Source organism: Temnothorax nylanderi, unplaced genomic scaffold, assembly GCF_030848795.1.
Source record: "Temnothorax nylanderi isolate EJ_2023f unplaced genomic scaffold, tnyl_v1.0 TNYL_tig0015_pilon, whole genome shotgun sequence".
In the NCBI taxonomy this organism is placed as follows: Eukaryota; Metazoa; Arthropoda; class Insecta; order Hymenoptera; family Formicidae; genus Temnothorax; species Temnothorax nylanderi.
In genome coordinates this window covers 744,074-756,886 of record NW_027249077.1, presented here as the reverse complement: position 1 = coordinate 756,886, position 12,813 = coordinate 744,074, and the positions used below count along the sequence as shown (strand labels likewise).

Sequence of the window (12,813 nt, the reverse complement as noted above, 5' to 3'; positions counted from 1 at the left end):
TCACTCGTTGTGGTAGCATCTCGACTGCTCTCGAATGTAGTACATTGGCTTTGCCGATCTAATCGGTCAATTATCTCGAAAACTTATACAAGACGAGGACCGTGTTGCGACAATAAGACATAAGAAATAATATTTTCCACAATGCTCCCGAACGATTAGAACGCTATTTATATAAGAGTGTCGCGCGGTCTCTCACGCCAATTTATCAAATTTACCCTTTACAAGAGAGTTCAAATTTCAACAAAAGTTTATCCAAGGCGGAACTAAGTAAAAAAAAATAAAAAAAAATGGAAAGAAACAAAAGAAGGAAAATAAACACGATAAATTTTTGATGTCGAGTCAATAAATTTGATTTTCTATTAAAATTGGACGTTTGCCCTCTTAAGACAATTAATCTTACTCCTCTTATCGATAACGCGCGCGATACGCTCCCCCGCGAACCGGATTGCCGTCGCCGGCAGCGGCAGTTATGTCAAAGTGCAGTTATGTCAAAGTGCAGCCCATCACGTTCGTGCACGTGATAGCCTCGCAAATCGGACTTAGATTCGGCACAGCTGCACGGCCGAGTTTCTCTCTGTACCGCGCGAGAGAAAAATCGGGTAGGAAAACAGCCGATAGGAACGGATGATCGACGTTATACGGCCGATATGTAGCCGGCTTGTGGTCGAACTTAACCCCGTTTATATGGCTTCTCCGGCTGCTCTTATAGCCGCTATTATCGGCGCGAAGCCTAAATCTAACAATAAGCAACGTCAGAGATTTTTCGCCGACGCGCGACGTCGACTCGCCGCGCCGCGCCGCGCCGCGCCGCTCCTCGTGTTGTACATCGCGTGTCTGTCATCGCTCCCCCGCCCTCGGCGGCGCCCTCAGCGGGAGGCACTTTGCCGTAAAACCGTCGCGTCGAATTTTAACGGCCGTGTCCATCTTTTGATCCGCAATTAGCTACAGAAGGACGTGCATTACGCGAGGATGGAAAATAGCTTTAGCTATTTTCAATCTCTCGCTCTCACGCGCCGCGCCGGCCGCCTCCGCGCCCGCGCCGTCGCGGCCGCGAACGCACGAATTTTTCCCGCCGCGCCTTCTCTTCCGGGAGGATCTCGTTCGAGGAAATATGACCGTCATCGGTTAGACGAAAACTGATCCTTTCCAGATGACTCCTCGTTTCTAAGCGATCGGTGACTTCTCAGAAATCGAGAACGATCGCGTGTCGGAAAAGAAGAACGTGACCCGGAGCCGACTACTCTCGCTCCGGCTACAGTCGAACTTTCTGCTTGCGTTTCTTCCTGCATCGCATTAGTGACTGTAAATATTTCATATTGTTAAGGCTGCGGTCCGATTCGCGCTCATAGAGCTGAAAGGATCGCTCTATCTTCGTTTGACATTCGATGTGCAACGAAGACAGAATGATGCTGCAGCCTAAGACTACCGTGGAAAATAAAAGGGTCGGTGGTCGGTGCAACGTGGTTTATCGCGGTGTTTCTCCCGTTTTCTCGAAAACATCACCGCCAGGATTGATGAGAGATGCCACATCGTGGCCGATAATGCGCGAGAACGCGCAGAAGCTCCGATTCTATATTGTTGCCATATTGTTGCTCGTAACGATATCTCATTGTTAATAATAGACGACTGATGCCCGCGCCCCATAACACGCTTATTTTCCACTGCGATTACTTATCGAATTGTTTCTCTTTCGGTTGCGGCGCCGCCGCCGCCGCCGCCGCGCGCCGGCCGGGAAACTTGCGAGTTTTCATCCCTCTCCCGACATAATAATCGCAGCGAGGCGCGCCAATTAGCGCTTAAGACCGCGCGCGTGTCACGCTCCTTTAATTAATTAAAGTTTTTTCTTCTGAATCACTTAATTAATTGGCGCTTACGTGTCACGTCTGTGGATACATTCGCTTTCCAGCAAAAGTAAACATTTCTTTCCCTGCACTCGTTTCAAGGCTTACGCTGCAAGTTATGAGGAGTTTCGGTAATAATATACAATTTATTGAAACTTGTATTGAATTTTATCTGTTTATTTGACGCCGATAATCATACCGAATTTCTTCTTACAAAAACTGTACAAGTTTTTACCATTACACGAGTACCTGAGAGAGATCAATAAAATGCGTCATTGGAATTTCTTTATCGTTGCCAGCGGATAAATTAATTATTTGTTTACTCTTTTCTCGTCGTCTACATCGTTACCCTCTCTGACTCCCGATTCACACACATCCGCCGATAATTCGCCTTTAAAAATATTTGTATATAGCATGCGTTCCGGGTGCGAAGTACAGTCTCCGTGTTTCTCGGCCTCGGCAATTACGCGATCGCTACTGCAGGGTAATTTACATTTTTTGCGATATGCGTTAACTAATATTAACGTATCGCGGTAATAACGAGCAGCGCATCTCGAGTTAATGGATGTACGAAGAGGTAGTCAAATCGTCCAGCGAAATGTTTTTCGCACATGGGGCGCGACACAGAGGCCTGCGATAGAGAACGATCACGAAGTTTGCGAGTGACGCGATAATTGCAATTTGACGTTACCAGGAACGCCAGGATTCTGCAATCGCGGGTTATTTTTGGACCGTGGCGGATCATCGCTTGAGCCGCGCGTGAGAGTGAGAGCCGCATGACACATAAACATTATACTTTTCGTGTAATTTCGTGAAACCGCTTATCGGCGCTCTCTCTCTCTCTCACTTGTTTTTAATTTGATTTTCACGTCAAAGGTGTAAAGAATTGAAAAATTCACCTTTGCAAAATAATATCGTTTTTGCGGAAACGTTTGCGAATGATCTATTTATTTTAAAAATATGGTATTTTGGAAATATAATATTTTAATTGATTATTATCGCCTATATTATCGATATTATTTAAACTTTTATAAATTCGAGAGTTAATCGATTAATAATCCAAATTGTCTGATGAAGAAAAAATAATTTAGCTTGATTTAATTTGATAATGATCGTCGCGCGCCATTTACATTTCTCGGAAAAGTACAATTCTACTTTTCCGCGCGCGAAATCGGTTCATCTTATAAGATCCCCCTCCTGTAGCTGTCTCGCGCGCGCGTTGGCCGGGACGATCTGACAGGCTAACGATCCACGTGTGACCACTTGAGGCTAGTTTTTCACGAGTTTTCTAAAGTGGCGCGGCTCGCACCTCTCCTTGCGCGCCATGTGCAGGCGGTTCACTTAGGCTCAATAGACCCCGTAAGTGGCCGCTATTACAACGGCGCGCACTTAGGAATCACGTGCGCGCGTGTACTCGCGCGGTTAAGCGAGTGCATCGCCACGTAGTAGTTTGCAGCACGTGGCGCGTGTCCTTGGCATGCGTCGACATCTTCCTGCATCCGCGTGTCACGCGAGAACGTGCGATCCAGGGGAAATTTTTCATCTCCTCGCCGTGCTGCCGCGCGATCGCGATTGGGCGGTGTATCGCGTTCTGCAGGTGCATTCTGCCAGAGAGAAAGAGAAAGAGAAGGAGGGAGAGAGAGAGAGAGAGAACGAGAAAGAAAGGGAGAGAAAGACTGTCATCGATTGCGTGCGTTATTACCATACATACGTGACGCAGACGTAAAACTATCCGACTGCGGTTTCTCCACCTGGACGGACACTTGCGATTGTGTCTATAAATAGACCCCAGACGACGAGCTCTGCTTTCTTCGGAAAGTTCTCGTATTTCAACGATAATATAATGACACATTGCCCGATCATCGAGCACCCACGCGTGAGTCGTTGACTCGGCGTTGTCGTATCGGAATTTATTCGTCAAAGTTCAGATAACATATATATCGATAATGATCGCCGCACCTCTCTTAAATTAACGCGTCTGTTGAAAAAAAATAATGCCACACGTCGTTCACCTGTCGGATAAAAGATGGTCCCGCTAGACCTGCAACGTTTCGTGCAAAATCTATCTGATTTTCATATTTCAAATTTAAATAATAATTTGAGTATGTGTTGTTGCAAAATATATATAGGCTTATACGCTTTGCCGATCTTTTCATCCGCTTTGCGCAAAAATAACACTGTAGAATAAGATCCGCTGATATTAAGGTGCTGTTTACAACCAAACCTGAGTAGAAAAGATATATCGACCGGGGGGGGATATACGTCTATATTCGTCGAAAGATATCGAAATTGCTAAGATCGGTCGAAAGAAACGAGGGTAGCAGGTCGCGTGAAGCGACCTCTCTATCTGCAAAAAATTGCGACCGATATATCGGGCTGAGAGACAAAACAGGCGCGGCGATCAATTAAAGTCGCCGTTAATGGACCACACTTTGTCTTCGATCGGAATCACAGATCACTTAACGTGATCCTTCCGTGTTTTTGCGCGCGGATCCCCGATACCGCGCGGACCCCGATAATCGATCATCGCCGGCTCCCCCGTCGGTCTTCGATAAGTCATTCAGAGATAATGGAACGGTTGTCTTCATTGATGCCGAACCGTAACCGATAGCTACTCCACTTTCGCTCGAAACGCGACGTCTTGTGCACGTGATCCATAGTGGGTCTAAACGACATTTAATAGTAGTGTTCTTGCAATTGTTCGCGAAACGCGATCTATTTACGTGTCACTCGAGCCTGAAACGCAATTCGCGCCACAGATCACTAGCGATTTTATTTACTCTCTTGGAGCCGAGCAGAAAGCGCAGTCGTTGCATCACATGAGAAGTGGCTATCAATAATAACCACAGCTAGATACACAAACGAAAAATATTTGTTTGTATTTTTGTAGGGTTTGCTATACGGATGCATATAATTATCTATTTTAAACGGGGCGATCAGCGTGAACAGCGTTCTTCCTTAATAAATTCAAAATAACCAGCTTAATGTGCAACTTTTTCCCACCCATTCTGGTTTCTTGAATTTGCCGCTACATCTAACACAGTCACGGGGCATTAGTTATAAACCCGCGTGATACAATAGAAATAATGCGGTATCGTGTAGCTGTCTAGCGCTCGGTCCCGGCGCGGCGCGAAGAGACCGAGACGACGAGACTTCGCTACGGGGGGCGTCCGAAGAGACAGCATCCTCGATTTAAAAAAACAGCTCGCTTTGTTCGGGAGATACGAAAAGAGACGGGGGATGAAATCGGACGGCGGCGGTGTCCAAGTGCGCGACAAAATGAATAGCGAACGGAAATAGAGAACGGGTCTGTCTTCGCGAGCCAGACGGGGCGGGTTGGGCCTGGCCGGCGCGGTACAAAAGGGGCGCGCGAAGTCCGTCCAACAAAAGAATATATTATGTTATACTTCGGGAATATATATCGCTCATGTGTGGCGCGAAGTACGCGCCGATTCCCGAAGTGAGAGCGGAATCGTTGTCGTTGTCGGCCTTCATCCTGCCTGTCCGTCTCCCGGCAGTCCACTCTCGTTTCTCCGGCTTTCGGCTGAGAGACGACGCGATGGTCCCCCTCGTTGCACGAAAAAGCGAATTCGTCTGGCCGCTAACGATCCCTCTTCTCCTCCTGCGCGCGGTGTCGCCGGTGACCGGCGAGAGTCCGTCTGCTTCTATTCCTCCTCCTCCTCCTCCTCCTTCTCCTCTCTCTTCCTCCTTCTCTCCTACCTCTTCCACTACTTCTCCCTCCTTATCATACCTCTCTCCCCCTGGTCCCTGAAATCTAGAACAAGAACCGCGTGGTGAGGCGGCCCGGTACCAGTTATATCGTCGAACTCGGTACCAACGGAGGTCTCTTCAAGGCTTCGAGTCTCGCAGCATCATTTCGCGATTTCTCGTGACCGCGAGAAGAGACGGGAGTCGCGTCGGGAAATCATTTCTCAAGACTATACCGAACTGTTAGACATCGCGACATCGAGACTGGAATCAAACTCGAAGGGGACTTTTCGGCGGTCGCGATTGTGGAGCCGGCGCGAGGCGAAATCTTATTTAAAAAAAAAAAAATATATATATACACAACGATCCGGTCGGCGAATGCGACTGCGAAAGACTTTAAGGTATCGAGACTTCCGGAAACCGCAGAGAAAGCACGCTACCGGTCTTCCGCTTCTTTTACATCCACTTTGATTGACGATCGTCCCTGACGAGAGAGAAACATGAGGATGATGGTATGTGGCAATCGTGTGATGAACGGAGTGGTGCTTCTGATCGCCTTGGTTCTCCTGAATGTCCTGTACGCCACCGACGCTCAAGCCTACAAGAAGTCTCATATCCGGATGCAGAAGTTGTGCTCCAGAAAGCTGAGCGACGCCCTGTACATCGTGTGCCGGGAACGCGGCTACAATGAACCGTTTTCTTATAGTAACGATGAGCCGAGGGCCGATCGCGGCCCGGGACTCGTTGAGGAGTGCTGTTATCATCAGTGCACCTACGAGCAGCTCGAACAATACTGCAAGCCCCTTCCCGAGGAGACGCAGGTCGACTCGAGGGACGACGTTATGTGAGTGGATGTTAGTGCGTTCTTTTATGTTCTTATTTGCCCCCTCTCGCTCACCCCTCTTTCTTTCTCTTTATACAATTTTACTATATTTTCGAAAACAGACAAAGATACCTCAACCTTCTCTCTCTAACTTTCTTTCTAATTTTACCTCTTTCTTGTACATGTTACTAAGATCATTATATTTCTAATTTTGTACATTTTCTTATGTCTTGTTGTGTTTCACCTTTTTTCTCCCGACTGCTGCCAACTTTCGGTCTTTCTCTCATTTTTATATATACTAGACACTATAGACGCGCGCTTCGCGCGCGCTATTTAGCTTTAACATTATGCTATTACTATTACACTATTAACTCCTTGATACACACAACTGTCAAAATATACGATGACAGCTGCAAATGAAGTAAGCGAGAAAACCAATCGGCATCGCGGAAAAGCGACAACAATAAACTTCGATAGATTCGAGTTAGATATGGATGAGTGGATTATCAGATAATTAATAAATTCTGTGAGAATCTAATCTGCGTGCGTGTTTATTCATAGCAATCATAGCTCTCTTTTTTAAATATTCGGATACGTTTTAAACACGTTTTAAACACGCTAATAAATTAGAGGGAGAATTTTATTCGAAATTCTCAAATAAATATTTTGTCTCTCGTGTATAAATATTTTGACAAATTTGTGACACGTACCTAATCGGATTCATTTTGCTCGAATAACACAAAACAAAAATATCTTAATTGACATTTCAAAGTTTCCTATCTAAAAAAAAGGCATGTTAAATCGATACTCGAATCTCTCGTTTTATTAAAAATTCTGTTGCTCATCGATTGAATTCTAATTGCAAATATGTCACTTGCACGACACATTCCGTGATAAGTCGATTTATTTCCGTTTTGCAACCGGGGGAAAAATATAAATACGTATAATTCCGCGCAATACGTATAAATATAGCTGATCGTCTTGTAACACATAGCAGCTTATTATATAATTATTTATATTGATGCTGAATCATTTGTTTTGCGCTGTCAGCTGATTAATAGATGATCTGCAACGAGTATAAGAGGGAGTTAATATGCACTGTCGAGAAAGCGTGTGCACTCTCGAGAGAGCGTAAACCGCAATCAGCGAGGGAGGAGGGAAAGAGAGGGAGAGAGAGAGAGCGCGCTAGGCCGCGTTATCATTGCCTCCGTGATAATCTTTGCTATCTAAAGTTCATGGTTGTGTATGAACTGGTCTCAGGAAGGTCTGAAGTATTAGGACGATTCGCTATCGTGCGTAACATTCTTTCCTCCTCCCTTCTCTCCCCCCGTCGCAATTTCGCGTTGGTTGCCCCGTGGGTTTATCGAGTTGTGCGACTTGTTTTTTTTTGTTATCCACCTACAATCGTAATCGAGCCTTCTTACACAAATGTTTACAGTGCTTTTTTGGTCGTATGAACCTGCTTTCACGTGACTCCCATATCGGGCGACATATTTTTTGTATTTTTAACGTCTAAGCTTGAAGTGTCTTTGTCTCGCTAAACACTGTCCTGTTCGAGTTAAACTCGGATGCAGGGTCATCGATCCGCGACGCGAAGTAGATCGTAATATAATTTCGCGGGAGTTTAAAGAAAAATGTAATCGATATGGCTAGAAGTTGAAAATTGAAAGATAAATCCGAACGTATCGTTCAATAATTAATATAACATTGGGTTCCCATCAAGATAACTTTGTTTCGTCCTACGATCTGTTTACTTATGTGTATTATCTTTACGTTTTTCAGAGATCAGTCGTACATAGCGAATCTACCTCATTCGACGACAAAAGATCTGCTGGAGCAGCATTCGCAAACGGAGTTGGAGTACGCCGGCGATGCGATAAAACGTAAGGTCGATGATTTGAAAAGGGGACGCCACAGGGGGAAAAGTGGTCGCAATATTGATGGTGAATGCAAGGGGAAGGCTGATGCGAAAAAGCGACACCGCGGCAGGCACTGCAGATGCCGGCGTCGGCGTCTGGAGTGTCGCCGAGCTGGCAAGGTGCTTTCACGTCATGTCGTCATTGCTTGCTTATTAGCACCTAGCGCTTTCGCTTGTAAACGCTTTTGCAGCGCGATCTGATCGCGACCGCCCAATGCCTTTTTGCTAATTTATCTAATATGCTTCTAACATCCGCAATGCAATGAAGGTATCTCTCGAACAATAATTATCCCGTTTGCGCAAACTTGAATTTGCTGCAAGCTTAAATCTTTTGGAATGCTTATTAAAATATTGTATTTGTTGTTTACTTGTTTTCTTAAATCGATGGACTGCTCGAAGGAAAGATTTGAAGGAAAGCTCCACTTCAAATCGTATTATCTTTATCCATTCCGAATTCTTGTTATTTAAGATTTGTGCATGTATCTGAAGCGCGAAGTCTCATCGAAGTTGTAAACACATTTGATATGATTGTGTCCTTGTGTTTACAGGATTGTGCGCAGCGCACTTCTTTTACTACTGCTTATTACACACCAGTCACTAACTTATGCTTTGCATCTAAAAATAATTATAAGATAGGTGGCTATCGTGCGTATGATTTTTTATTTCATTTTGCATGACGTTCTGCTGTTTGTCACCCACGGTGAACGGCTGCAGTGCAGCCTCGGACAGCCATCGATTGCCTTTGCATGCGTGCTGTCTTGTAAACGAAATAATTTTCAAACATTAATGAAATTCTTCAATTGATTGTAACGTATTGGCGTATCTATCGTTACAGGTTTCACGCAGCAACGTTAAGCCTCTAGACAACAAATTCGTAACATCATTGACGACTGACGAACCTACGCCGTTTCCCTCTGTATCGTAATGCGAAGCTGCGGTGCTAAAAAAAAAAACAATGCAGCCGATTGTCGATCGTCCATACGAGAAATAAGAAGAACTTTTTGAAAAGTGATTACTCGTAGATCGAAGTTATTTGTTTCTCCAATGCCAAACTTTTATCTGTTACGTTCTATCGATCGCATCATTGAAATAACTGATGGAGTTTGCACACGGATGATCGCTCGTAGAGAAGAAACCGGAGAATTCAGGGGACGGATATATCAGGGTGGATAAATCGATCTGAAAATGAATGATTCGCGTGGAAGAGATATTATTTATAGGAAATTCAGCCTCATCACGCGCATTAGTGTTAATAGATCGTATCGAAACAGCGACCACGTGTGGCGAACAGTGTCATCCATCAATCTTGGACATCGAAGAACTGGCGATCAAGGAAGCATGTGGAAGATCGATTGCTCGGCGACGATATTGACGGAAACAGATGCGGCTGTTCCAATATATTGCTTTCCTTCAATGTCAAGACAAATGTCGTTAAGGCAGAAGTGAATTTCGACGACGACTCCGAGAGGAACCGCGCGGACTCGAATATCGAATGCAATTTGTGATGAACTTGAATGCAATCCGTACAATCGGGTCGCGCGATCTCGCAAAAAAAGAAAGAAAAGACTTAAGTGATTTCGATATAAGCGTTTTCAGGCGTGAGGAGCAGTCCGATTTGGATATTTATCGGTGATTTTAGTTTTATCAACAATTGATCTCATTAGTATTAAAAATTCTGTTTAAGGTTTGACTTAGAGTTTTTAGCTTTGAAACACATCGACGAACGCGTACTTTACTAGTCCACAATGGAATGGACAAGATTTAAATGCGGAATTTGTAGTTTTTAATAAAATAAGTAGATTCGAAGGATTTGAAAGGGAGTAGTTGTAGATGGAAGTTTTATCACGCAATAAATTTGAATATCGAATAGCGCACGCTCTTTTTACCGCGATTCAAAATTTCCAATTGACATCGGCGTTAATAATAGCGACTAATAAACATTTATACGTACTGACTGATGTTTCATTTATTTCGTCGAATACCTGACTTCGTACAAATACAGGAAATTGATTGAGAAGTAAGATAATAAACTTGATATTGTATTTATAATTTGTATTTGTAATTAATATACTCTTCCAAGAGGCACTAATTTTATAATCGCAATTTTTAATTCTTAACACGTTTGTCTGCCCAGCAAGTATCTCTTACCGTATATGCCATAAAGTTCTTTTCCTCGAAAGGCAAGGCCTTATTCGAAAAAAAATTATTCTATTATTTTGATTTATTTTGAATCATCCATTTCCTAGGTTGTATGTATTTTGATCTACTCTGTATAATGATAAAATATTATGTAATATGATTAAATAAGACTATCCTCATAGGGAAGAGTAGTATGTTGAATTGCGCATTTTTTACTTTACATTGTTATCAGCTAGCTACTTATGTCATCTAAAATTTTATATTACTGGTATGGTATTTATTTTTTTACAAACGTTTTAAAAAATTTTGATAGCGCCGGTCACCAGTGATCACCAGGACGCCATTTAAAGATGCGTCAGACGCCGGTTACGGATGACCATCGTGGCAGTCAACGCGTTAAGACATCTGACTTTCTAGGCAAGGTACGTGCATCGTTTCCTTAAGGCACCGGTCAACATTTTGACAGCACTTTGATGCTGTTTCTAAGAAAACTTTCCAAGCTTCGTCTTTCGGAGCTCTCGGTAGCCTTTCGTAGATATCATTGTACAGTTCGTCAAGTTCTTCGTCGTTTAAATCGAGACCGTCGTTTAAGGCCTGCCGAACATTATATGTCAGTCTGATTTTTTTCCTGTTGCCTTTATATCCAGATTTATCATTAATTCCGTTTGATTAAATCTGCTATTTTTCATTCTCGAGTTAATTGATTGTTTACTAACATATTTCTGCGTTAGCATTAATTGTTAGTTACATTACACAATGTTGTTAAAATTATTCAGTTAAAATTAGAACGTGTTTCGATACAATCCGTATTTGTCCTGTTTTGTTGTGAGTCAGTCGAAAGAAGTGGAGGCACTACATCGTCGGAGGAATTTGCATATAGCGCAGTTACAGTTGTGTACATACATGTTAATCACACAGGTAGTGCAGAACGGTGCGTTAGAACATTTTTATTGTTACGCTGTTTGTATCGTCGTTGGGTCACCGATGTTTATCATCGCCGTTCTCTGGCACAAATTACAGCGAGATGAATCACACGATTGTAAAGCGTTTTAGTCCATAGACGTACAACGGCTTGACGGATTGCAATATTGATCTTGATGAACCGACTAGCTTCTGTTTCCCATATAACAGAATGGATCCCAGAGGTGATTGGCTTACCGGAGCGCGGACGGGTACGACACCCCTGCCGAGCGGATAAGGAGGCGCGAGATAATATTCTCTCGGCCAACCGAAAGTAGATCCTAATAAACTCGGCCTAGGGTCTGAGTATTCTGTGCCGGACGTGGCGTACACCCGGGCTCGGGCAGCGCCGTTTATAGCTTCCGCGACAATCGGCAAGGTGATACCGCTAATTTGTCCGGCCGATAGCTGCCTTTTCTGTGGAACGCCGTGCGTTGCTGAATCTTTCATCTTCGAAAAGTCTGGAGGAAAACAGAATTATGAATCGAGCGTTAATAGAATTTGGACCGCGGTCGAGACGCCGGTGCCTCTTCTCGCGGATAATCTTTCTGACAAGATTTTTATTGCGCGAGGTCATGAAGTGTCGCGACATACCGCACTTGACATCGTGCAATCTCTTCGGCAATGCCTTATTAAGTGACTTAATGAATTCTTGATAATAATATAATTTCAACAAACAACTACTACTCATTCGCAAAATAGTAAATTAGTCTAAAGTCTAAACTAGAACAACGGGGGGAAAACATCTTACCTCCGTATTTGTTTTAATAAATATTGTTTTATACTTTATTTACAGTATTTAAGCGTACAAAGTTTGTATTAGGAAAAGAAAATATTTTAAAATCTTATTCGCTCACCGGGCCCTTCCTGTCTCTTCGCTTCGTACTTCTCGTCATATTTCTGCATATCAAACCTCTCCAGGCCTCTCTTGGCTCTCTCAGGACCGAGTCTACACTTCTTCATGTGCACGTCCATCACGACCGACTTGCACTGCTTACTGGCCCATGAGATCTCACATGTTACCGTCAATATCGCCAAAATCAGCGCGATCCTGTGTGCGCCAGACTGATGGAGACGCATCTTCTTTTACAATTAATCGTTTCGATTGACACAAGACCCGAGCTGTGGTCTGTCGCACTTTTAATAATGTTCTTATCCAATCGTACGTGTCAAAGACACATCCATGCAATCGTATCTGACATATTTTAGTTCGTCTACAGCACGTGCATTGGCCCGTGTATAAGCACATTAATTGTTATCAAATAATATTATGAATGACGACACAGAAATCGTTTTTGCGAGATACCTACAATGATAATCGGATGAAAAAGTGAAGAGAATAGGCAGCGAAAAGAAATTGGAAATATTGGAATGTACCCATACAAACTTGTTTTTCATAGCGATATTATATTGCACTTCTTTTT

At 43.6% G+C, this 12,813-nt stretch overlaps 2 protein-coding genes across 2 annotated transcripts; one reads left to right on the top strand and one right to left on the bottom strand.

The window, feature by feature from the left end:
- Positions 1 to 5,394: 5,394 nt before the first annotated feature.
- Positions 5,395 to 10,244, top strand: LOC139768243 (uncharacterized). The gene is made up of 3 exons (XM_071698232.1): positions 5,395 to 6,393; positions 8,155 to 8,410; positions 9,126 to 10,244. Exons 1-3 carry the CDS (start codon positions 6,050 to 6,052, stop codon positions 9,213 to 9,215), a joined length of 690 nt encoding a protein of 229 aa, XP_071554333.1. The 5' UTR covers positions 5,395 to 6,049; the 3' UTR covers positions 9,216 to 10,244.
- On the bottom strand, positions 10,239 to 12,519 carry LOC139768244 (uncharacterized). The gene is made up of 3 exons (XM_071698233.1): positions 12,247 to 12,519; positions 11,588 to 11,850; positions 10,239 to 11,023 (listed from the first exon to the last, which is right to left on the bottom strand). Exons 1-3 carry the CDS (start codon positions 12,467 to 12,469, stop codon positions 10,826 to 10,828), a joined length of 684 nt encoding a protein of 227 aa, XP_071554334.1. The 5' UTR covers positions 12,470 to 12,519; the 3' UTR covers positions 10,239 to 10,825.
- Between the last annotated feature and the right edge of the window lie 294 nt (positions 12,520 to 12,813).

What these genes read in the sequence shown, in the direction of transcription:
- LOC139768243 (XM_071698232.1), top strand. Translation starts at nt 6,050, where the DNA reads ATGAGGATGATGGTATGTGGCAATCGTGTGATGAACGGAGTGGTGCTT. An exon ending in GACTCGAGGGACGACGTTAT is followed by an intron (nt 6,394 to 8,154) that starts GTGAGTGGATGT and finishes TACGTTTTTCAG; the next exon opens with AGATCAGTCGTACATAGCGA. An exon ending in AGTGTCGCCGAGCTGGCAAG is followed by an intron (nt 8,411 to 9,125) that starts GTGCTTTCACGT and finishes CTATCGTTACAG; the next exon opens with GTTTCACGCAGCAACGTTAA.
- LOC139768244 (XM_071698233.1), bottom strand. Translation starts at nt 12,469, where the DNA reads ATGCGTCTCCATCAGTCTGGCGCACACAGGATCGCGCTGATTTTGGCG. An exon ending in GAAGAGACAGGAAGGGCCCG is followed by an intron (nt 11,851 to 12,246) that starts GTGAGCGAATAA and finishes GTTTTCCTCCAG; the next exon opens with ACTTTTCGAAGATGAAAGAT. An exon ending in TCGTACCCGTCCGCGCTCCG is followed by an intron (nt 11,024 to 11,587) that starts GTAAGCCAATCA and finishes AATGTTCGGCAG; the next exon opens with GCCTTAAACGACGGTCTCGA.